Genomic DNA, 25140 nt, shown 5'->3' with positions numbered 1-25140 from the left:
TACAGCAACAATATATAGATAGATTTGTAAAATAGTATAAGTTTTTGGTCTAAGCAGTTGATTTCTGTTCGTGACGTTAAGCTTTAAATTTCAGCTTTAAGATGGCTTATTTTATGCATTCGGAAAGCCTATATATTATTCCGAACTTCATGAAAAATGCGAGCAGTTCAAGACGTGAAGAGATCTGAAAGTTCAAATAGAGACAAGGAACGGTTTGGACATATAAAGGATAGTAACTCTGTGAGAACAGCCGATGGAACAGGAGAATATTGATCCCTATGAAGAGTTTTATTTAAATAGCATTTCGGCTGAGCAAAATAAGAGGAAGGATGAACTTAGTCAAGTTCAGACGGAACACCTGTATTATCGAAGCTTAGAACCCGAGAAGTTCCCAGCCCTACAGTCAATTGATATAAGTGAATCATCCAAGGGAATCACCAGGAAAAGAGGAGTAGATGACAATCTAAAATCTTCTTGTCCATCAGAAAATGATGGTAAAAAAAAGAGAATGGGGTAATCAAGAAGTGTATGCTGTATCAATGGTTATATATAAACGCATTTATTTGATAAAATTGGATACTGCAAGTACGGTTCTTTGTCATTGAGAGTAGTGAATACTTGGAGTTCATATTATCAGTACAAAAAATGATAAATGTACTAAAATCCTGAACATCTTGTGAGGTTGATAAAATATGAACGATGTTCATTGGTATGAAGAACCTCATCCAAGAACTCAATTCTTCCGAAACACTGATTGTCAACTTTAAATTCACCTGGTCCTACGTACTGAATGTCTGTCCTCGTATGAGGTAAATCCAGCTTGTTGATAAAAATTTCTAAACCTGCAACTTCGTACATTGGAGGCAACATGGGGATCAGATCACTGTTATGTACAACTCTGAAATAACCATGTTCAAACTTCACCTCCCCACTTTCAAGAATATTCTGATGTATACTGTCAGTCTCAAAGAGATCATCTATCCAGTCACTCATTTCTCTGTTGAACATTCTAGGAGGTGCATATGTAAGAACTAATGGCTCATAACCTCTTAATCTAAGTTCAATTCCAGATATAATTGCCAAGGCTGCGCCAAGGGAATGACCCGTGGTGACTACACGATAATCCGGATATTTCAATAATATTCTTTCCATCTTTTCCAGAAAATGTTTACTCAAAGTCTTCGTAAATTTATTGAATCCTCTATGTAGTTTACAATTCTCACATTTTTTCAGCTTACCTTCTTCAATCTTCCTCATATATCCCTCCTGACACACGGGCGTATAACTAACCGGTGTCACCTTGAAATCACTTAACCAATCTTCGTTCGTGGAGGAACTTCTAAAAACCATTACAACCACTTCTCTTCCATGATCTACGAGAACATAACCGGTGCCCAACTCGCCGACGTCTGCTATTAAGACCATTTCAATTCTCGTTCTTCCTACAGTTGGATTATCTTCTTCGTCGTGACAGAATTTAAGCCGTTTGGGACAGGCACCATCTTTCATCGTTTTACCTTCGAAAAGCTCATTACTTCTTATGCAGCTACATAAAGCACAAGCCTTACTGAAATACACCAATCTTTCATAGACAGGCTCGGTAATCAGAATATCTTGTGTTCGCACCAGATCTTGCAAATCATTCTCTTTAGCCTTTACCACATAACCCTGTACCAAAAGTACACAAAAGAATAATGTGTAAAAAATATTTACCATCATCTACCTTGGTTCAGGCAAGTGCTTACTAAACCATTTTTCGCTATATAGCTCATTCACTTGATATACTTTTAGTCATTACCAAAAAAAAGGTAGTGACACAAAGTATCATGCTGTCAAGAAAATATATAAAAAATTACTTTCACTTAATGAATATATGTATCTAATGACTAAATATTTCTATCATAACATTACAAAGTGTAGCAATGCCCCAAAGCCCACACATAATCAAACCAGAAATCTTCATTCTTTCTCGGAACCAAGAACGCACTTTTGAAGGTCCATTAAATATGAGTATCATCAGTAAAATTTGCAGGATAATGGTTAAACATGAAATTATGAAGGTATAATTGTAGTTTGCTGTTTCTTGCAATGCGGTAAACCTTAAGAACCACCATTCATCAGATTGCTTGTGTATGAACATCATAGATACTAAACCACTGAAACCTAGTCCCGCCATCGAGTTCAACATAACACCACCGAGACAAGAAGTGCATGAAATGACAAAAAACTTGGTTGCAATCGTTTGAATTTGTTCTGCATCTTCTTGATGAGGAAATTTTAAATATAGTCTGCACATTGCAATATTTGAAATTAAATCACCAACCGAGTTACCCCATGCGAATATTGTAAGACCTAAGATGGCTTTAGAAACTCCAGTCAAAATTTGATATAGTTCTAACATTTCAATCAGCGAATTTGCAAGAAGCGAAATGTATAAGATAGAGTTGAAGATCCCGATCGAGAGGAATGTAATTCTAAGGAAATCATTCATTTTATCCAGCATTCTACGTCTCTTGTTTTTTTCTTCAGCTTCAATGGAAAACCCAGATGTTGTTTCAAATAGAGAAAATGTGTTATGCAATTGTAATGTTCGGTATAAATTCAAGACCAGACCAAACAAACTTATAGAACATGAAAATGGTATGAACCAAAAAAACATCGGGAATGATTTTGCTAGTAGACATGACAATATAGCGAAAGAGATTAGTGGACAAATCAAACTTTGTATCAATAACAGTATGAACTTCAACGTTGAATAAATGAATTTACCTGAAGCCTTATCAAATTCTAAGAGATCATTTGTTTGAGGACATGATAGCTGTAAGATAAAAATGAAGGGCGCTGTTATTAGACAAAGACTCGCATCAATTTTAGATTTTTGGGAGAAATTTAACATATGTGGGAAGAACATTTCAACCAACAGTTTTTTCATATTCACAGCTTTTTCAGACTTCGGTGGATCTATCACTATTATAGGCACTTGTTCTGGAGTGTTTGGTGCTGCCATAATTACGGCTTCTTCTTCTGGAAAATCATGGTATGGTTTGAAAGTAGCCGGCGCACTTCTTATATTACTTGATAGTGGAGGATGTGTTGAGTTCGGAAGAGGTTCCGACGACGGTCTGATTGGGTCCACAACAATTACATCTTCCGCATCATTTTGCTGCAAGCTGACTAATTCTTCTGCATTCATGACAGAATTATTCGAAGGAGAGTTTTCTAACATGGATAATAAGCTATTATAATCCATAGCGGAGATAATACTGGGTTTTATCCCACTATTTAATTGATCAATACTTCTGCTTGGCAGCAAATTCTCTTCATCAAAACCTTCATTAGCCATCTCTGGTGTGTAATTGCTACTCGATAGCTTTGTAACTATGTAAAGTGTGTAAATCGACAACATTAAAAAACAATTCAAAACCGTTATTCTGTTTCTCAATGAAATGTAAAACATGACAAATATAGCAACGAATGTGAACGCTAAATCCTTTGATATGGCGACTTGCTGATTCTTAGTTATTGACAAAGTGGTATTTGACATTATTATGAAGATTGAACCTTCCACAATGCATAGTATAATACCGCAAGCCCCCAGGATCTCACCTACAGATAAAGCAGCTGATGTAGTTGTGTTTGACGTAGTCCACGTCATGAAATTTGAAAACAGGTCTGGAGAAGAGTTACACCATGACAATAAGACTGCCATAACGGCACCTGTATTATATTTCACACGATTTGACCGTCTCTCTGCAATATTAGCTACGTTAGGACATAGGTATTCGGATGCACAAAGCCCAAGCAGAACAAAACACAGTATGATGTAGGATATACTTGAGATACAGAACGAGAGTGACAATGCAGCATCTGGATACAATAAACTGGGGTGTGTCAATTTAAGTAACCATGACATTTTTTTTCTAGCTTTCTTTGTGTTGCTTCCTATGAAAACACTTGCTCAGTAACTCTTTGATGAAAGGCACCAGATAGCCTGATTTGCTCTTATATATAGTCCTATGAATGTCGAAATATTTTACTCAAAGCTTGTGTGCATTACTTGTGCCTGAGAAAACTATAAGGCTTATTTTCACATATTCGGAAAATTAACGAGCCAATATTGAGGTTACTTCCGAGAATAGCTTCCGAGATGCCCTCTGCATGGCAAAGAGCCAAATGGGTTGTTGGGTGACACATTAGTTGCCACGAGAAGCTCTAACAGATGACCTTTAAAGTACTGATTCTTTTTACATAGGAATATATTAATATATTTGAATAAGCGGGGTTGGAATCCCAAGAGAGAGGAGGGTTCTCGTTCTGCTCACTGGTTCAGAGACTGCTTGATGCTCTTGACGCTGCTTCCGAGCTTGGCTTTCTCCCAGTCTACCCACAAAGCATGTTTGGGGTTCCATACACCTATCTTGACGCAATGTTCCAGCGTGGAACCAAAAATAGAGTCGAACGACTTGAGCTTCAGGATCTCATTCAAGTTTTTTATTTGATTGTTCAAGATTTCTCGACTCAGAGGCTCTTTGAATTTGTACATGTACAACAATTGGTCCAGTGTGGGAAACCTCGTGCATAACTCAAGATCGAATTGGTTGGATGTGTCGCTCTTTAAGAACTGCACGATGGAACCGGCGGGCTTACAATTCTCCAGATCGTAGGCAAATAACGATATGATTCTGGGTTGTCTTTGGAGTGTTCTTAGCAACGACATGCTATGCTTCTTACCACCTTGTCTTGTCCCCTCGTTGTGCTCAAAGAGGATTCCTGATTAATGTATTTATATACCTTCACTCCCTGTGCATCGATTTCCCCTCGTGACCCGGAAACGTGAAACGACGCTGGCACGTGCTTAGACAACATGCAGCAGAAGAGACGAGATACTCATAACGACAGATTAGTTTCACGAGAAACTACTCAGACTGGTATGACAGTGAGCTCTTAGAGTGGTCTCCCTGCGATGTGTGTTGTATGAATTCCGGGTACGTACCCCGACTCATTGGCTTGGCAGCTTACTTTCATGGAAAAGATGAGGGAACCCTTCTTGAACAGCCGTACGTACCACCTACACAGCCTTACTTGAAGCTCATCTGGAACATTGAATTGTGGTGCGTTATGCTGTGAACTTTCAGATATAAGAAAACTCATTCACACAGTCCCTTTGGTGTCATACAACTGACAGAGTATAAGACCTTCAGTTGACGGGAAAATTAGCTTCTAGGATCATTCAACAAGTGGCTTTCCATCTTACACATAGAAATATACACTATTCACCCGTGCTAACAGTGTTAGTATATCAGCTTTCACAAAAACTGCGCCAACATGGAATCGCTAGCTAGGAGGTTCAGTATCGTGCCAGGAAACGTACGAGAAAGCATCAGTGTTCGTTATCGAAAGACAGTTGGTCACAAGTTCCGGGATTATGTAGGTAACTTCACGAAGAAGACAGAATTCATTCGTAAACATATATTCCCAAATTTCATTGTAGTACATTATTTCTACATCATAACAATCGCAATATTGGCATCGATATTCATGTACCCAATTCATAACCATAAATACATCGATATCCTTTTTCTGGCATCTGGCGCTGCCACACAAGGTGGATTAAGTACCGTCAACCTTAATTCACTCACTTTATATCAGCAGATTGTTCTTTATATTGCATGCAACATTTCAACTCCCATTGTAATCCACACTGCTTTGGCCTTCGTTAGATTGTATTGGTTTGAGAGATATTTTGACGATATTAAGAATATAGCAATGCATGGTTTCCAAAAAAGAAGGGCTATGACCTTGCTAGGTAGGCAAAGAACACAACAGAGTAAAGAATTACAAGGACAAGAATCATCATCAAGTACTGATACAAGTAATAGTTCAAGCAGTAATTCAAGTAACGAATCTAATTTTCAGCAAAATTTATTTTCTGGGAAAGCTCTACAGAGAAAACAATCTACTGCAACTACTGGTACTCAGCAAAATCAAACTAGCCAGAATAGTAGTGAAAACAGTACCGACTCTTCAGAAAGTGATTATCCATCAATTAAATTCGCAGGAAGACGAGCAACGAATGAAATGTCACTCCAGGACATTTATAGATCTGTCTTGATGCTACATGAAAAACGAAACTCAAGGAAGCAGAACAATCCTCCAGAGGAACAGCATGCTTCATCTAGCACATTGCCTCCTGCTAGCAGCAATGCCAGCACTAGTTCTCTACAAGATTCAAATAAGAACTCACCTGGGTCCCTGTCATTTTCAAACAAAAATGAAAGTCAAGGACTTCCCAATAATACCAAACTAACTTTTGATATCGTTAAACCACCAACAAGGAAGAGGGTACGAAAGGGGAACATTGGAAGGAAGCAGTTTTATTATTCTACACGTCATGGTAGCGGCACCAAAATCAATTTATCGAAGGGTATGAGGCCATCCAGGAGGCCACAGTCAGAAAATATTGCGATGTTACGCCACGAGACTAGTTCAATCGACCCATTGTGTCAATCAAACAGTTTACCAGAGGTTCCTAACAAAAAGAGCTCTGGTAGCTTCAAAAGATGGAATACAAAAATCTTCAGTCATTTTAATACCCCAACCAATACAACTTCTTTAACTTCAGATGCGGAGTCGGTACCATCAGAACATCCAATAGACTTTGAAGATAATTCATTCAATTTTAATATATTAAAAAATCGACCACTTTCAAGAACCATGACCGGCAACTATTTATCGTGGCAACCAACATATGGTAGAAATTCTGTCTTTATTGGCCTGAACAGACAGCAAAGGGAAGAGTTGGGTGGAGTTGAATATCGTTCAATCAAGTTACTGTGCCTTATACTGGTTCTATATAACGTTGGGTCACATATTACCGCCTTTACCATGTTACTTCCTTGGATTACAACGAAAAGTAAATATGCGACAATTGTTAAACAAGCAGGTGCCACACCCGCATGGTGGGGATTTTTTACTGCCATGAGTTGTTACACAGATTTAGGTCTCACATTAACTCCTAACTCTATGCAATCTTTCACAAATGCAGTTTATCCACAACTTGTATTAATGTGGTTTATTACGATTGGTAATACTGGGTTTCCGGTGTTCCTTAGATTCATTATATGGGTATTATTTAAGGTGATAGATGAATTGTCACCTATTTCTGAGTGTCTTGGATTTTTGTTAGATCATCCACGTCGTTGTTTCACCCTTTTGTTTCCAAGTGCAGCCACTTGGTGGCTACTGGTTACTTTATTGGGTTTGAATATAACTGACTGGATTTTATTTATTATCTTAGATTTTGGAACGGAAGTATTGAAACCATTTTCAAAGGGTATTCGTGTGCTAATAGGTCTTTTCCAGGCAGTTAGTACAAGGACTGCTGGGTTTACCGTGATTGATATTAGTCAGCTACATCCATCAATTCAGGTCTCATATATGTTAATGATGTACGTTTCGGTATTGCCACTGGCAATTTCAATAAGAAGGACCAATGTCTACGAGGAACAATCTCTAGGTGTTTACGAAGGTTTTAATGAACTAAATACAGACGATCTGAAAAATTATATTAACAACGAAAATAGTGAATCCAAAGACGATGAAAATGACAGCCCTGATACCAAGAAAAAAGTTTCTGCAAAATCATTTATTGGTGCCCATCTAAGAAGACAGCTTTCTTTTGATTTATGGTTTATCTTTCTAGGCCTCTTCATCATCTGTATATGTGAAAATGGCAAGATCCAAGATGTAAATAAGCCAGCAATAAATGTTTTCTCCATACTTTTTGAAGTGGTAAGTGCATACGGTACGGTGGGTCTTTCTTTAGGTTATCCAGGCACCAATACTTCATTGTGTGGACAATTTACGACATTATCCAAACTTATTATAATTATGATGCTTATAAGAGGAAGACACAGAGGCTTACCTTATTCTTTAGATCGTGCCATAATTTTGCCAAGTGATAAATTGCGTCGCTTTGACGTTGCAGAAGACATGAAGATGAAGAGGAGGACTGTTGCACCGGATACAAATGATCCAGCAACAGGCTACGTGAAAGAGACTATTGGGAAGTATAAGAAAGGAGTTAAAAAGCTCAGAAAGTTTTTCACAGTGAGCAATCAAGAATAAAAATGAAATATCGTAAATATCCTTACTGTAACTGTATATAACTTAACATCCTGCATTTTGTTAACCGTAGCATTTCTTTAACACCAGAAACTTACACCACTTCGGACGTCTCTAATCTTAATCCTTCCAGTTTGATTCTCTTATATATAATGTCATCGAAGCCTAAAGTCTTGGTTTTCCAAAGCTTTCTTTAATGTTTTTTCCATGCTAAAAATTAAAAGATAGAGTTAGTTGAAGGGACAAGGAACAAAACATAAAGAACAGTTGATGAGGGTATGCCTAACGGAGATGTACACGTAGCTCTTCAATTCTGGTGGCAGCTAGTTTGCCTTATTACCTGTTCGATCGCCACAATAATATCCTTATTTTCCATATCGTCCCATTTTCTAAATTATAGAAAACCCAATGAACAGAGATTGACTGTCAGAATATTGCTATTAGTGCCACTATTTAGTGTTACATGTTTTGTAGCAACCACCAGACCCGACATATCTCAAGTCTATTTAGATCCCATTAGAGAGATCTATGAGGCATTTGTGATATACACTTTTTTCTCCTACTTATGCTTAATTTTGGGGGGTGAGAGGCAAATAATCACTGAAACGTCGGTAAGGCACGAACCAATACGACATGCAGTAGCATTCATGGGTAAAATTGATCTTTCAAATCCTTCTGATTTTCTGAGAGTTAAGAAAGGTATTTTGCAGTACGTCTGGTTTAAACCTTTTTATTGTATTGCTGTTTTGATCTGTGAAGTATGGAAATTACATAATTTACAATTTGGCTTGGTGTTGCTATATAATGCATCAGTGACATGGTCGTTATACTCACTGGCTCTATTTTGGAGGTGTTTATACGAGGAATTAAAGCCGTTTCATCCATGGTATAAATTTATGTGCGTCAAATTAATAATTTTTGCTTCGTACTGGCAAAGTATAATAATTCAGTGTTTGAGTATTGCTGGGGTATTTGGAGATCGCGAAAGCCATCAAGATGAAGTTCAAATGACAAGTTACTTTTATCAGAATGCCATTTTATGTATCGAAATGATTGGGTTTGCTATCTTACATTCATTTGCATTTCCCCCAGGTCCATACTCCAATAAAAATATACATTTCGGCAGTAGAATGAAATTATATTATGCATTGAGAGATTGTTTTGGTGGTGGAGACTTGAAATGGGATTTCAAACAGACGTTATTGGTTGGTGAATCTTATTACAATTTTAAAAATTTTGAACCTACATCAGCAGAAGGGTTATTGTTAAGAAATGATCTTGACTCTAGAATGAACAGGATACAACAAGGTTATAGATTTTCCAATTCAGGTCACGACAATTATTGGATAAATTATGGTAGTACGTCAAATGATACTCCTTCCAGAAATGTATCAAACATTGAAGACGAGGAATGGGACAATTCTATTGGCAACGAAAGGTACATTTCCAGTGACTCGAATTACCCAGTAATTTGGGATACAGAAGGATACAGATATTCTTCAAATATACGTAAGATAAGAAATGACATCGAAAGTAGATCTTTCAGTTCAACCACATAGCTATGAACAAAAAATTATTTTCTTTACTAATATTATTAAATATTTATATATTAGATGTATTCGTATGCTAAAATTAAAGATGGTATGCAATAAATATAATATAATGACATATGATGCGGTTTATTAAATCAGTGAATTTCTACAAGAAAATGCTTTGCACATTCATATGCTGTCCAGGAGATAGCGGTAGCTGGCATATTAGCGATAACTCTTGGTTTTAGACCTCTCCAAAAACCCTTCCAACCCAGAGTACTATAAATTGCATCACATGCCTTAATGAAAGTGTCCGCCCTTCTCATTATATCGGAGGATATATCTTTACTGCCTCTAGTTTGTAAGACGGTCTTTATACAGTCTAATGGAGTTGTCAAAGCGGCACATGCAGCACCACTAATACCACCAGCAGTACAATGTACAAATGGATTATAGGTGTCTGAAGGATTCAAATATTTTGTAGCAGACTCATAGATAGTGAAATTACATGCAGCAAATGGGATATTCATTAATAATGTGGTAGGGTATGAATAATAAAAAGCCTTTAGACCTTCCTTTTGATAAATTGACTTCGATATGTCCCATACAGAGAGATTTGAACTTTTCAATTGCATTCGTTGTTTAATAGTATCGAATGGATTCATTAATGCATCTGCCATAATTGTAGCTGTGGCACCACTTATAGCAGTTTTGAAAGGTTGGTGCGTCTGTATATCTTCAGGCCTTATGAGATGTGATTTAGTGAACTCGTAAGTAGCGAAGTAGACAGCATGTGCGGGGCCTGCTCCCAATATCACAGACTGGACACCTTTCCATAAGGCTAGAGAGCCTTCCAAGGCGGATATACGAGATAATTGTAGTAGCAAACTGGAAGATCCGGCAGTATTTAGAGTAGCACACTGGATGCGGGTCTTTATAGCATCTACAGGGAACAGAACGGAATGTTCCATGATACCAGCGAATGCACCCGCTAGTAACTGGTGCGATAGAGGTGAACTGGAGGGAAGAGCCTCGTAGTCGATTTCTCCGGAAGATGATGACATGACTGACAATGAGCTGAAGTGTAGAGATGGGTTCGTTAAACAAGATTTGTTGATTGTAAGATGTACACAAGACGATAAGTTTATATATACACACCGACCGTTCTTCCTGTGTGAAACAACTGATTAATAATGCAAAAATCGAGTCCAGCTGCGGGACCTTTAGTGACCAAAATTTGATATTCGGCTACAGATAGGCTCGACGATCAAATTTCTAGGGTGCGACTAAGAAGAAAAAAACACGACGGGAAGCCAGCTGCAAAGAAATTAGCAGTCGTAGAAGAGCCAAGAGGTCAGTTGAGTCAGAAATGGGTCGCTGTTTTGGGAAGGGGGGTGTCAGTAGAGAAGAAGAAGATCTCTTTGTGCAAGAGCGATCATATCTTGAGCGGTCCTGTTACGCTTGTTTTAAGTTGGGATTCTTGGCTGATATGGGGTGCACATGGTGCTGAATTTAATGGAGATTGGAACGGATTTTCAGTACGTGATTTATTTAAATGGATCGATTTTTTTACGTTACTTAATCATAGAATATTTAATAGAGAGAAGGCCATCGGACAGATTACAATGACCATGAATGGGATACCGGCGTATATAATGTATCTTGCAAAGATGTCTATACTTGGCTCACCAATGTATAATGGACATTCCTTATCATTCTTCATTTGAGAACGTAATTGTGCCTTCTCCTGTCTATCATCGTGCAATCCTAGTAATTTGATGAGGAAAGTGTACACGAGTGGTTTACTTATTACGGATTTCCAAATAAGAATCATAGGGACTGCAACTAAGGGTCTTAATAACACTTTATACCCATCAGCAGCGATGGTTCCACATACACGGTGGGAAAAGAATTTTTGAACGAACCAATCTCCAATTTCATAACCACTGGCCACACCAATGAATGCTACACTGTCTCCGAAACATGGACATTCGTCAATGGGTCTCACATGCTTGAATAACAATAGAAGTCCGCAGGCAATACTAACAAATGGGAACCAGAAATACTCTCCACTCTTGAAGTCTGCAAAGTAATGTTTTAAGCCCATTCTAACAATAAAACAAGCAGCACCACAAAGCGTTCCACTGATCAAATCCAATAGGCCATGCATACCACAGTAAATTCTTCCCAGAACAAGAGTCCAGTAATAAGTGAAGATCACCAACGATAGACCTATTTTGGATTCTAATGAGATCGAATCAGTAATGGAAATTTGCCATAGGAAATATAATGTAGCACCTGCAGCATTGGCAGAATGGGAACTGGGTGCTCCATATTCTTTAGTCGTATATGCACTCAAACTTACCCTCTTGACAGGTGGTGCCCTCGGCCTTGGTAAACAACAATAGTCTTTTAAGAAGCCACTCACGTAGATGGAATAACCTAGGATATATACTAAGTCTCTAGTTAACTCGTAGTAACCAAACCAAGCTGGAAGCGGTAGACAGAGCACGTAAAACATATGAGATCCTAGTAATGCTGTGTATGGAAAAAAAACGTCTCTGAAAGGGCTGCTATGTTTGCGCTGCCACTCTGCCAATTTCTCAGACTGAGTATCAGTGAATCTAGATAAATACTGCCTAACTTTGAACCTCGTGGGAGACATCCTCGACTTGAAATGTTCTGCTGGATGGTTACCTGGATCTATTAGCGGTGCTTCACCCCTCACAGCAGTACCAACATATGAAACACCGACGTCGGGTCGTACTGCTGTTAGTTCAATAGTATCAGACATCGCTCCTATCTTAATATTATTAGTCGAAATTGTGCACACGCCAACTGAAGTATGGAAAAGAGCCAAACAACAGTCAGAGTTATTGGTCTATATATACTAACGTATATTTATATACCTAAATCACAGTGCTATTTCTAACAAGTAGAGCAATAGATTGTGGTGATGATATTCTCGAGCGCAGCCAATATCGATTTTGTCGACGAAATCGAGAAACGGAAAACGGACCTTTCTTACTTTTTTTTTCCGTTTGACTTGTTTAACGAACATCTCAACGGGGGTTTCTGAGAGGAAACAAGAGTCGAAGCCACGTGACATAGCGTTAGTACCAAGAGCTTTGAGGCCCATACGAAATAGGTTGGCTTACGAGTTATTCTTATTTACCGCATGATAAACATCAAGGGTCTCAGTAGCGATTTGCGCTGATAGCTTCTTCTCGTACGCTTGTATCGCTTCTCTAGGAAGCCCCAGCCAAGTGATCGGCGAGTCCGTGGGTTCTTTGAGTTCCTTCAACAAGGCTATAACGTCTTGTTCTTCCCAGGTTTCCGAGTTGCCAGTAGATGGCGATATATTGTCATTTAACATCGTAAATGCATCCTCTAGAGAACCAGAATAGTTGAAAATTTTGTGAGATATCGTTTCCAAGGTTTTATAATCTTCAGGATTATCAATCTTACCACCATATGTAATCCTAGTTACATAAAATTGTAACATACCGCAGAGGGTATTTCTTTGAACGGAATCTTGCTTTGTTAATAAGTGATTCATATAAGAGAGACATGTCTCATAATCGTAATTATTGAAATCGTATTTTTTAGTAAATCCAATGGGTGCTAATCGATTTCTTGAAATAATGAGGGTATGGAACCATGTCAACAAGAATCTGTAGTAGACAGAAGACCTCTCAATACACTTACTCTTGGCCTCGTACGTATTATCGGTCCATAATGCCATAAATGTGTCCTTGATAGCTGACTTTTCTTCAAATAAATATTTGTAACTTGCATTTAATAGAGGTAATGGTAATTCATGTGCAGAAATATTACACGTCATGAAGATCCTGAATGCGTTATCCTTATTACCTTCATTATTCATCATAAAGTTGTCAATACACTTGGCTAGATACGAACCAACCCATGGCAACGACATTTGGAGATTTTGTAATAAAATCCACCCCCCTTCATTTTGACATCTCAATAGTTCCTTTTCAGCAAAATTTGTACTCTCTTCTGAACCTAATGGGATCACTTCTACCTCGCGGTTTTGGCCTTCGGCAAGATTAGTAATCCTGTAGGTCCCATCTGCATATCTTTCACCACCAATAATCAGTGGATAACTTCCATTGGATAGAATTAAATCATTTATTTTTTTATCTGTCACAAATTCTCTTTGAAAAACGTTGACTAGCGACTTGTATGGCTGATCCTGCACGACATCAAGTAAATCGGATATTTCAATAGGACAGCTTGCTTTCAACAACGCGAGCTTTTTCTCGAAGCTGGACACATCCAGCTCATCAGCTATCAAAGTAAGAACACCATCAAATGTTTCATTAAATGATACACTTTGCTTGGAAAAATTGTAACTCATATACAAAACCAAACCAAAGATATTGCCAGTTTTTTCATCCAAGCTCCATGAAAATGTCTTATACACATTAGAGTATAATTGCCATAATAGTTCATCCACCCTACTTGAAAACTCTGAGTTAGAAGAAACAGTATTGAAGACAGATTTTAAGCACCTCATATATTGCCATACGGGGATGTCATAAAACCAGTGCTTTGTTCCCAAATATTCGAGAATCGAAAAAAGTAACACGCTATGCTTACCTAAAACAGCGTACTGTTCTACTAATGCATTAAAGTTAATAATAACATTTTCTGTCTCTCTGAGTTTTTTCTCAATTTCGGAAGACTCCAATTTAAGATTCTCCAACGTATTTATTAGTTCATCATTTTCTAGAATATTTCCCTCAGAATTATTCAACTCTTTTAACAATTTAACTTCAAGATTTTGTAGGCTCACTCTATACTCACCATTTAGCCTAAACAGCTCTTCCCTTTTCTGCTGTACATCAGGCCTTTCTTCATGTAACACGGCTCGAATAGTTTGCATTTCAATACTGCCTTTATTGATGGAAAAGTTGATTAGACGGGTATGTGCTCTTAATGCGGGTACAATTAGTGCGGTAGAGTCTCGAGAATGAATGAATAACTTGAATTCTGAAGCAACCTCAATCTCATGACTGCCAATATGAACTGTTTGTCTACCACCAATTTTTTTATATTCTTTAGATATTAGGCCACTAATGATTGGATCATAAAACTCACCGTCTTCAATTAAAACAATGCTACCAAATTTTACAGCATTCTCTAACCTTTTGACAAAGCCAGGTTCAAGAAAACTAAGCTTAACAAATTTGTTCTTATATATCGATGAAAGGACATTAACAACACTTGCAGAAGCATCCAAAATATACGGCACATTCCAGTCAGAGGTCTCTAATATACTCATATTTTCCAAATAAAATTCATCGTTAGGTAAGCCTACATTAGTCCACTGAATTTTCTGCTGTGGCTCAACCCGGTCACCCAGGTACGTATAGTTCATATCAAATTTTATGAAGGACTCTTTCATCAAAGTAAACAAATATGTGATGTTCGATAACCTTTCCCTTTCATTAAGCTGCCCAAAATAATTTTCATAAATAGCAGATAGGAGACTATTCCCAATTAACTCATTATTTGCATTTTTCGAGTCAGAGATGTTTTTTAGCCATCTTTCTTTTTCTGTCATAAGAGACTGAACTAACTTGGTAGAACGTTCTAGACTGACTTCAACCCTCTCCATTTGTGTTTTGATAACCTCAACATCTCTTATGAGACTACTATAGTTCGTTTTAGATTCTTCAATATTTTTTTGAAGATCAATTACCATTTCTTCGGCAGCCATCAGCCTTGCTTTGGCTCTTAGTCTGGCATCATCAAGCTTTGCGGCTTCTTGCCTTAACGGATGTATTTCTTGTAAAATTTCCCCGTATTTTATTTGTGCATAAACCCATTGGAACAACGGCCCACACGCCTTACTTGCTCTATTGATTGTTTCGAAAGTGAAATCGCTTCTATTCAAGTACTCATTCTCAATTCGATCCTTAATTAAATTCGTCATCATGCTTTCGGTATTATAATGCACAATTTCAAAAATGAAATCATCCCTACGAATAAAAAGTTGGATATCCCTCCAGGTAACAAATTCATACCCCAATATAAGACATACCGCTTCCATAATGGTTTTAACTGCAATCGGAGGATTATTCATTGATCTTATCTCTGTCAATTGCTGCTTCTTTATATTTTTAACTCCACGCTGGGCTTCTATGATTGTAGGTTCAATACTAGCCAGGTTATTCTTCACTTGCTCATGACGTTTACTTGCTTCGGTCTCCTGAACCACCAAAATTTTTTTTATTTCTTCAGTAGCTTCTTGTTTTCTTTCTGATTCATTCTGTTGCATAAGTAGAGAATCCAGGGTTTTTCTGGCCTCTTTTTCTTTTGAAGTCAACAATTCTCGTTTTTGGGACAATATATTGTTTAATTCTTTGACTTTCAAAACGGACTCACTTATTTTATCTAGACCATTAGTCATAAATGCGTGATTTTCTTGCAGATATTGTTGCCTCGAAACAAAACGTTGTGTTAGGGACTTCAAAGTGTCAATAAAATGACAGGGCGATCGTTCTACTTCTCCAGAATTTTCATAGAAGTATTCGTCGAAGGAGGCCACTATGTGTGATATGGTTGCTTGTAAATTGGTACTAGTCGTACCAGTAGCCTCCTGATGACCGTCATGATTGAATGGTAATGTTCGTATCATTTCAGTTGCAACCGAAGAGTATGTTGCTGCACTCCAATCGCCAACCCAATCAATAACACATCTATTAAGTAAGGCGGGCGATGATATCAAAGAAGAAGACGCCTTGGGATTATTTATTGTAAATACAACGTGCAACTTTTTAGCTATTTCTTGGGTAAACCAACGATATACTTCTTGCTCCGTATCAATTAAGAAACCAAAGGAATTAACCTTGTGTAAAAGCCTATTCATGAGATTATCATAGTGTTCTCCTTGGAACAAGTCGGGTATATCAGCATTTGCTAAAAGAGTGTTCATTCTTTCTAGAAAAGATGCCTCTAAAATACTGGATTCGTCAATGATTAAGCAAATATTTTTCTCTTCAACCGTGCATTTCAGTAGGACATCTCTTAAGAAGTTATCAAAGTCCTCCAATGTGTAATTTCGGTGAATCCTAGGCTGCATAATTCTATGCCCATTCACCCATGCAACAAATTTTAACATTGTAGTCTTCCCTGTTCTACTCGGTCCTATTAGCATTCCATGGCCCTGTACTTGCTTTAGTATTCTGTCAATCCTCAAAATATGATCGAGCATATCATCATGAACTATCAGCGCTGAATCTAACTCTTCTTCACAGAAAGTTCTAAACCTGTGGTTTACAAAAGTCTTGAATTCTTCTCTTTGGACTTCCATATATTCCAGATTTAGCCAATCCGAGAACAGTAAGTTAGCTGTGTCCAAAGTAGCACCCTCCTGAAGTGGGAAAAAAGATGCAATTATCTTTTCAAGGATTCCTCCAAAGATGTTTCTTTCTTCTTGACTTGCCAACTTATCACCAAATATTCTCCATATCTCGTAGGACCAGAGTTTTATCAAAGATATGAGGTCTTGACGAGACCCATCTAGAATATGCGCATAAAACCCTCTAACTAGCCTTGTGAGATCTCTGGGGGAAAACACGTAATGAATTTGACTAGCTGCCTTGAAAGATTCTTTACAATCAACATAAAGTGATACTGAAGCTTCTGAAAAAAATTTTGAAAGAGTTTTGAACTGCGGTAATAAACAAAGTGCAGCTTCAAAATATGCTCCATAAATATACTTTAGCGATTCTAGAGTGGGATAGTCAACATATAGCACTGCAGTATGCCTTACAAAGCGATTTGTTAAGGAAATTCTCCCAAGGTCTGTAGAAGGATTACACGCTCCAACGATTTGGATATCCTCTATAACGACCCACTTATTTTCTGGAACCTTCCAAAATCCCCTCTTTTCGGCCAACTGCCTGAGAAAGAGTATAACAGCTTGACTTCCGTATTTATCGTTTTGGGGTAGGTTGATTTCGTCAAAAAAGAATACCAGCTTCTTATCTTGCAATTGTGGGACCAACATATAATCATCTGAGCGAGACACATACTTTGTATACCTCTCAATTGTGCGCAAAACATTGGCTACAGTAGTATGCTTCGAAAAATTCATAGAAATCAGTTGATAAGTGGGTAATTTGTTAAATAGATTGTTCAGAATCATAGTTTTTCCTGCTCCAGGAGGACCACATAAAATCACCCCTCTTTTCGAAGACAGCAGCTCCAAAACAAGTGCCTCTAGTTTTATTGTATCGACGGTGGTTATAATAATGTCATGCTTCATTATATCTTCTGGCTCAAGAGATATTTTAGGCACCATAGAGGAGTACGAAATTGGCGCTAAACTCTCAGCACTAAACATTACGTCAGAGATCTCAACATTTTCCTCTGTGCCATCATCAGTAAGCTCCTTTTGGATAAGCTTAGAAAATTGTAAACACTCTTTTGTAGAACAACCTGCGGCCAAGGTGTCTAGGACGACTTCTTGAATTTTCAAAAATATTGCAGGCTTCAAGTCAACTTTGTTAGCATTCTGTAGCAGTTCACTACGCTCTATAAAAAATGCCGATAATTTGTCCGCCATAATAGTCGCAGCCGAACCCATATCTAAAGCCATAATGTGGTAAAGCGCAGCAGAAGCTGCCGATACTTTTGAAAACACTTCCTCATTCAAGTGGCAATAAATCTGCTTTTCAATTGAGCTTAAAAATTCAGCTGATAGAGTTGTTGCTTTTTCCAGTCTTTGAAAGCTCTTTGAAATTGAGTATTTGAAACTTTGAAAAGGATCGAATGTACACTTTGAAAACCATATTAGGCCACATCTGGATATAGTAGCTGGAGTTGCATATCCTACAGAATCTGTCTCAAAGACAATTCTGACATTTAAAGGTATGTGGAGTCTTTCACCATTCGATAATGTTAGCACCTTATTGTCGTCAAGTACACTGTTCAAACACTCAGCATACGATGGGTCTAAGTCACTATCAAAAACTATCCATATCATTTCCTTCTTTGGAATAGGATTATTATTCTCATAAATGCGTCTGATAATGGAAGTAAACACACCATCACTCCATTCTAGAGTTGCCTTATTAAGAGATCCATATAGAGTTTCCTTACTTAGGGCTTTCGTGTCGATTATATAAACAGTATTATCAACACCTGTTAGCCGCTTCATCGAAGACAGGGCTGTCTTCCATACATAACTTTTACCAATACCCGCGGCACCAACTAAAATAATTGATTGCTGTACCATTTGCATATGATAGAATTGTTGACATTTCTTGAAAAACTCCATAGAGCAGTCCAATCCCTCATGTATTGCAACCGACTTGAGACATTCAGAAATTGGATCCACTGCGATCTCAGAATCCTCAGAATATGGAAAATGTTCCAACATCGAGGAGTGAAACAAATCTTCGTCTTGGAAGGCTAATGTGGGTAAAATGATTCTTCTCATACAATCTACGATCGCTGCTACCGATGCTTCGTTGTAGACCTTTTGTTTTATTAAATCAGAACATAAATGGAGCACCCTTTTCATTGCACGAAGGCTAAAGTCATAATGTTTCTGAGGTGACGCCTTCAACTGTAAATCATTAAACACTGCCAGAAACTGTGAAGCTAATTCTTTGACATTCTTGAATCCCATAATTTGTAATATAGCTTCTGTAATTAGTTCAATTTCAGGAAACTGAATTGAGAATTCACGAAATTTTGTTTTGAGGTTTTCAGGCAATTCAGACCTTCCCACATAATCTGGATTCAATGTAATAAACAGCGCTGTATCTTTATGTAATGGTGAAACACCATTAGCCAATTGAATGGATGACTCATTATTCAATAAACCTCTCTGAATAACCTCGATATTGGATGATATCGAACTCAAAACAGTTTCATCTAATCTATTGAATTCATCGAAACAACCCCAGGCACCTATCTGTCCAATACCCATAAGAAGTCTTGTCATAATTTGAAAATCAAACAAATCATCACAGTTAAAAACTACCACTAGTTTACCAAGGTTTTGACCCAAGGCTTTTACTGTTTCTGTTTTACCAGTTCCCGCAGGTCCAAAAAAACATCCACCAAGACGTTGGGTCAATGAACCCATCAATGACGCAAAACCGTGTACTAATAGTGGAGTATATATCAGCCTTTCGGGAACACCAATATATTCAAAGCCGTAACATACTTCAAAATTACATTGTGACACGCGTAAAGAACAAAGTTCATCACTATGGCTAAGCTCACACAAATATTTGGGAGTTTGTGACCAATATAAGGGACAGCTGATATTTGTCTTTGACGCACTTAAAATATTCACGATGTTGATATAATGGATAACCTCAATCAATAAATTTTCTGAAATCTTACTTTTCAAAGCATTGCCTGGAAGTTTGGCTTGTGTTGCCAAAGTGGTTGCTCTTTCTTTCAACTCATCATGTAACAGGCTAAAATCATTACTCTCGATGCCTTTTTCGATAGCGCTGGTCATATATATTTGATACGCCAGAAGTTGTAACTGGAAAGGTTCGCAATCAAAAGCAGGTAACTTTTTGTCATCAAGCTGCTTGATAAGATGATAAAGTCGCGAAGATAAGGTATTATGTATCTCTTCATCTAACTTTTTTAGCACTTCTGATACAGGCTGTTCACTTTCACTGATGATGGGACTGACAAAAAGTAATTCTTCCCCTTCGATAGAAACTATACCCTTGATTGAATCGGGGGAGACAATCAACTCTACAATATTACCGTAAAGTTTTCGGATAAAGGTTGACAACTTAACTACGTCACTGCCACTGCCGATTAGTTTCATTAAATCTTCATTGCCCAAAAAATAAAATCTTGGATAAAATTTCCTCTGTTTTTCCAAGAAATCATTGAGAGATGAATTGATGAGCCTCAAAGAAGAACTAAGACGCTGTAAGGTTTTGAGAAAGTCGGGAATATTCAATATTTCCAGCAAATTTTTCAGCTCAAGGGCTCTTGTAGTATTAGCTTCATATTCAGCAGTTACTCTCTGAAATTTAGAACATTCTAATGGTAAAATGCCCCTAACATCCTTGCTTTTTCCTAGAATATCATACAAGCTCAGCCAAGATAGTTGAAGCTCCATCCAGGCAAAAAGAATGTCGGATATTTGAGAAAGCTTTCTTTCCCATTCTGAACATTCTATCTTGAACGATTTGTAATAATGCGATCCTTTCATCGACAACAGTTCATCCAAATCTTCCTTTGCGGCACTTTTAAGAACTTCCCATTCTCTAATTATCTTAAACTTACCTTCATAAAGTTTCGTCTGCAAATGACATTTGCTCCAAAATAGCTGGATTCTTGATAAGGCCTTTTCGATTACAAACTCTTTTTGTGCTGTAGCAACCACCTTTTGCAAGAAGGCTTTATTACTTCTAAGATCTAATTCTATGACGCTATCAAAAGTAAATGATAAAGAGGAAATACAAGCATTCTGATAGCTACCGAGAGTCAATACTTCAAAAATATGTTCCCAATGTCTTGGCTTCAAAGAGTCATCTTTGAGTTGTTGTAAAACATCCACATAATCCAAAACCATTTCTACCTTGGCACTTAACTTTTTGAATGCACTGAATTGTCTGAAAATAGGAGATCCGTCGGCTTCATTTACAAGGAGCTTTCTAAGCTCTCTCAAAGAATCATCTATGTTGACATTTCTCCATTCCTGCTTGTAGACAGAGCCAGTTTTTTGCCAAAAGCCTTCTATGTCAGTCCAATAATCTCTGTAACTAGATATATCAGTTAAGATGCTTTCCAATTCTACTGGTTTGGCAATTGGAATGAGCAAGATCTTCGCTGCTTCGCTTATAGCCAGTGCCCTATCTCTGTACTCATGAAACAAATTTTCAAAATCTCCAATTGTTTTTAATACCTCGTTCGGCAAAAGTTCGTTGAGTTTAACTCGCTGATGCTCCCACTTTTTATTCAACTCCTTTACCATTTCCTCATTTCTATCTAATTCGTAATTGAGCTTTTTTTGTATAGCAGCAGAGTTCAATTGGAGCAGACTTATTTTCTTCTGGAATGACTGAGTAAGCATCTCTAAGACATTTCCAAGATGATCAGAATATGTGAAATCTTCTGGGAATTTGAAATGCACTTTATAAAGGATATTTTGTGTACGGTTACATAACTGACACAATTGTTCTTTCTCTCCAAATTCCTTTCTTACTATCGTTATAAGATTAACAACGGACAAGATATTATCAAAAGACGCTGTGTTCAAAGAAAGTCGGTCTAATTTGTCTAGCTTTTCATTCATTGAGCGCTGCAAAGGAATTACCGTCTTTAAGTACAGGGATGCTACCCTTTCAGAAATATAAGTTTCCCAATATTCAAATCTGGCTATAACGAAAGTATAAGCATTTTGTGGCTTGAATTTTATTTTTGCAGTGCTTAGTTGGAAGTTTTGGAGAGGAGTCAGTGCTGACTTAGCTTTCAATAAGTTTTCTAGTAAGACAACAGCGTTGGATAAGCAATTGTCTATCTTTGCGTCTATATCTTGTTCAGTGAAATCCCATAAAAATTCATTATGTTTCCATCTCGCTATGTAATTTGTTATGTCGTTAGTTACCTCCAAAATTTTCTCAACTGCCTCCGTCATAGGCTTCTGTAGGAACTTAAAGAGTGTAGATGCATTTATGTAACATTTTTCGATAGAACCTATGTTACATAAGAGTTCTCTATCAACAGCATCTTGATATATGGATTCAACAGACAGTAACCATGTTCGTTTCAATTGGCTAATAGACGGAAGCGAATATATCTTATTTTTTTCATATCGTATTGTGATAATGTCTTTCATAAAATTTAAGTTTTTTAGTGCCACACTTGATCTGTTCACTATCGACTTTATTAAAAGGCTATTTAAAAAATGCAGATAAGGCTCGAGTTGAATAGGATAAATGCTGCTAATGCGTTCTAAAACATCCTGTAATTCTGATCTTTTTTGGCTATATGTAGCAAAATTCAAGGACACCAGTTCAAGCTGCTCCAGCTTCTCAGAAATATGGCCTTCAAAGCACTCAAAAATTCCGAATCTTTCGATGGCCTCATATATTAAATTTTCCAAACTTGCGACAGCACTTTCCTGCTCCTTGTTGGCCCATGGCTGTGAAAGTAAAGTTCTCCAGGAAGTATGAAGTAATGATCCGAACAGCTCCCAGATATTATCTGTTTCTGTTTTCAATAAAAAGGAAATATACTTGTACTTTGACATCTGGTTAAAAAAGAAGACAAACGTAGTGTATAGCTCGAGGATATGTGCTGCGCTTTTTGATACAGCTCTATATTCTGATGATACTCGGAGTATGTGCGATGGTACGCGAACGCTCATATGCAGTAGATTTCGCACTTCAGCGGTAAGATCTAATAGAGATGAATCGCAGTTAAGTTCCATACTTAGTTTACCTTCGTTATTTCCAGCCAGCCTGAGAACTGGAAGAGACAATATGTCATACTTATTCTCCGCAACATTATCAAGCCATGATTTTACAAGTGAATCAGTAGTTGTCCGAACTTTGATGTCAAGGGCTTTTGATGAAAGCACTTGTCCGTCAGGATGCTCCGACCAATTTGGCCCCAACAATGATTCTATTTGCGACAGTACTGTGTTCAATCTTTCATTCACTTGCTTAAACTCCAAAACCTTTGAAGAGATTGGTGGGAAATATGTAACTTCAAATGCCTCCTTTGATGAATTGTCTGAATCAACTCTTCTTTGCAGAGCTACAGCCTCTTCTATGGCACTTTTCAAAAATACATGCTGCCAATCTCTTATCTTCGCTTTAACTCTAGGGCTAAACTTTACCAATGGTTTAAATTTCAAAATCTCAGCTACAAGTTTTTTGAAAGGAAGATTATTTAGTGTTTGTCCCAAAATCTCCATTAATTTAGTTTCTACTGCAATCAGTCGCGCGTTGTAGACATCATACACAGTATTCCAAGCACTAATTGTGGAGATGTCCTTTATTTTGAAATTATGTAATGGCTCAAATAGAAATTCTATGTCAGACCCATAGTTGTTATATGCAATATTATGCAGTACTGTAGTAAAAATATCATAATAAATTCGAGTTTTTAAAACGTCCTTCAAAAATTTCTTAATAGGCTCTGGGTTAAACTCAAATAGAAGCGATATCTTTAGATTAATATTGTTTCTTCTAACAACTTCTCTCATTTGGGTTATATTTTCTTTTAATACAATATCCCATTGGTTTAGAATATCAATCGTATTTTTGATAGTTGCTTCTAGAAGGTCTTTGTCTATTTCAAAGGGATAAGGTAATAATTTAGTAATTTGTTCGAATAAAAGCTTTGTTAAATTGTTAATGAGGTTAATAAAGTTGGCAATGGGATAGTCAGAGTGTCTAAATTTTCTTAGAGATATCCTTATAACGTTCAAAACCTCAGAGAGCAGATCCCAATTTTTTGCTGTTATTAGGGCATTGATTTGGATAGAAGATAAAAATTTAATACAACCTCTAACAGCGGTTAATTTTTCGGGAAGTTCTGTATCAAAAGTCATCGAAGACTGTGAGTGCAAACGATTAGAGGTACGAAGAATGGCCAGAACGATTTGAAATTCAGCTGATTTTAATTGCGAAATTGTGGCTGAAAGAGCGGCCTCAATTTGTGATAACGCCCTAAGTTCACTGGCCATTGAATCAAATTGCCCACTATATTCAAAAGACAGAAGTTTTTTACAATTTCGTTGTACAGTATTTTCATAACGCTGCAAATTATTAAGAAATCTTGGATCATTTATTTGTTGTTCTGATAGGAAAGTCGTGTAATTATCCAAAGTAGCACCTCTTAGAATGATATCTTTTATGATCTGATGGACATCACTTATTATTGTTGGTATTTCGACGATATCTTCGACATTTTGCAACGAGCGGGAAATCTCTGACAGCATCTGCCTTGTTTTATTAATTGATTTAGGAGGATATGACGATCCTGCAGATTTAATAAATAGTTCAAAAAGGTCTGTTAGGCCGTTATTAACCAATTTTACTAGAGATTCAATTGTGACAAACCCAGGGAGAAAAAGTATATTAATTTGGTTTCTTAACGGAACTGACATATCAAAAAGTTCAGTGGTTCTCATGACAATGAAGATAGACAAGTTCTCTGTATTTTCTTTCTCCAAGTTCTCCACATCTTTGACATCTGTGACCAGTTCAATCTGCTCGGTGTTGCTGTTCAATAGGACAAGTAAAGTGTTTATAATTGCATCTTCATTGGAATTTAAGAACTTTTGCATCCCATTAATGTGTGAATTAAGCAACTGCTCTTGGAAATATTGATATTTCGTATTATTATAGTCTCCTCTGACAACTGTTGAGCAACATAGTGCCGCCAATTCATCACGAAATTCTATAAGAAGGTCCTTCTCAGTAGTACCAGTCATGATGCACTGTTCAACACT

The 25140-nt window shown here is 37.3% G+C and overlaps 9 protein-coding genes across 9 annotated transcripts; 3 read left to right on the top strand and 6 right to left on the bottom strand.

Moving 5' to 3' along the window:
• Positions 1 to 253: 253 nt before the first annotated feature.
• Positions 254 to 517, top strand: KAFR0G00770 (DUF5137 domain-containing protein; the record flags this gene model as incomplete). The annotated part of the gene is made up of 1 exon (XM_003958196.1): positions 254 to 517. One exon carries the CDS (start codon positions 254 to 256, stop codon positions 515 to 517), a length of 264 nt encoding a protein of 87 aa, XP_003958245.1.
• Positions 518 to 657: 140 nt separating this feature from the next.
• Positions 658 to 1719, bottom strand: LIH1 (putative lipase; the record flags this gene model as incomplete). Its single annotated transcript, XM_003958195.1, has 1 exon — positions 658 to 1719. The coding sequence occupies one exon, from the start codon at positions 1717 to 1719 to the stop codon at positions 658 to 660; it is 1062 nt and encodes a 353-aa protein (XP_003958244.1).
• Positions 1720 to 1879: 160 nt separating this feature from the next.
• Positions 1880 to 3913, bottom strand: ECM27 (Ecm27p; the record flags this gene model as incomplete). Its single annotated transcript, XM_003958194.1, has 1 exon — positions 1880 to 3913. One exon carries the CDS (start codon positions 3911 to 3913, stop codon positions 1880 to 1882), a length of 2034 nt encoding a protein of 677 aa, XP_003958243.1.
• A 405-nt stretch (positions 3914 to 4318) lies between these two features.
• On the bottom strand, positions 4319 to 4717 carry FMP46 (putative redox protein; the record flags this gene model as incomplete). Its single annotated transcript, XM_003958193.1, has 1 exon — positions 4319 to 4717. One exon carries the CDS (start codon positions 4715 to 4717, stop codon positions 4319 to 4321), a length of 399 nt encoding a protein of 132 aa, XP_003958242.1.
• Positions 4718 to 5325: 608 nt separating this feature from the next.
• TRK2 (Trk2p) lies at positions 5326 to 8127 on the top strand (the record flags this gene model as incomplete). Its single annotated transcript, XM_003958192.1, has 1 exon — positions 5326 to 8127. The coding sequence occupies one exon, from the start codon at positions 5326 to 5328 to the stop codon at positions 8125 to 8127; it is 2802 nt and encodes a 933-aa protein (XP_003958241.1).
• A 275-nt stretch (positions 8128 to 8402) lies between these two features.
• Positions 8403 to 9683, top strand: HFL1 (Hfl1p; the record flags this gene model as incomplete). The annotated part of the gene is made up of 1 exon (XM_003958191.1): positions 8403 to 9683. The coding sequence occupies one exon, from the start codon at positions 8403 to 8405 to the stop codon at positions 9681 to 9683; it is 1281 nt and encodes a 426-aa protein (XP_003958240.1).
• Positions 9684 to 9811: 128 nt separating this feature from the next.
• MRS4 (Fe(2+) transporter) lies at positions 9812 to 10720 on the bottom strand (the record flags this gene model as incomplete). The annotated part of the gene is made up of 1 exon (XM_003958190.1): positions 9812 to 10720. One exon carries the CDS (start codon positions 10718 to 10720, stop codon positions 9812 to 9814), a length of 909 nt encoding a protein of 302 aa, XP_003958239.1.
• A 518-nt stretch (positions 10721 to 11238) lies between these two features.
• On the bottom strand, positions 11239 to 12450 carry YSR3 (sphinganine kinase YSR3; the record flags this gene model as incomplete). Its single annotated transcript, XM_003958189.1, has 1 exon — positions 11239 to 12450. The coding sequence occupies one exon, from the start codon at positions 12448 to 12450 to the stop codon at positions 11239 to 11241; it is 1212 nt and encodes a 403-aa protein (XP_003958238.1).
• Positions 12451 to 12810: 360 nt separating this feature from the next.
• DYN1 (dynein heavy chain) lies at positions 12811 to 25122 on the bottom strand (the record flags this gene model as incomplete). Its single annotated transcript, XM_003958188.1, has 1 exon — positions 12811 to 25122. The coding sequence occupies one exon, from the start codon at positions 25120 to 25122 to the stop codon at positions 12811 to 12813; it is 12312 nt and encodes a 4103-aa protein (XP_003958237.1).
• Positions 25123 to 25140: the final 18 nt, after the last annotated feature.

This window comes from Kazachstania africana, chromosome 7 (genome assembly GCF_000304475.1).
Source record: "Kazachstania africana CBS 2517 chromosome 7, complete genome".
Taxonomy (NCBI): Eukaryota; Fungi; Ascomycota; class Saccharomycetes; order Saccharomycetales; family Saccharomycetaceae; genus Kazachstania; species Kazachstania africana.
The sequence above is the reverse complement of the archived record's forward strand: the minus strand, read 5'-3'. Positions and strand labels throughout refer to the sequence as shown.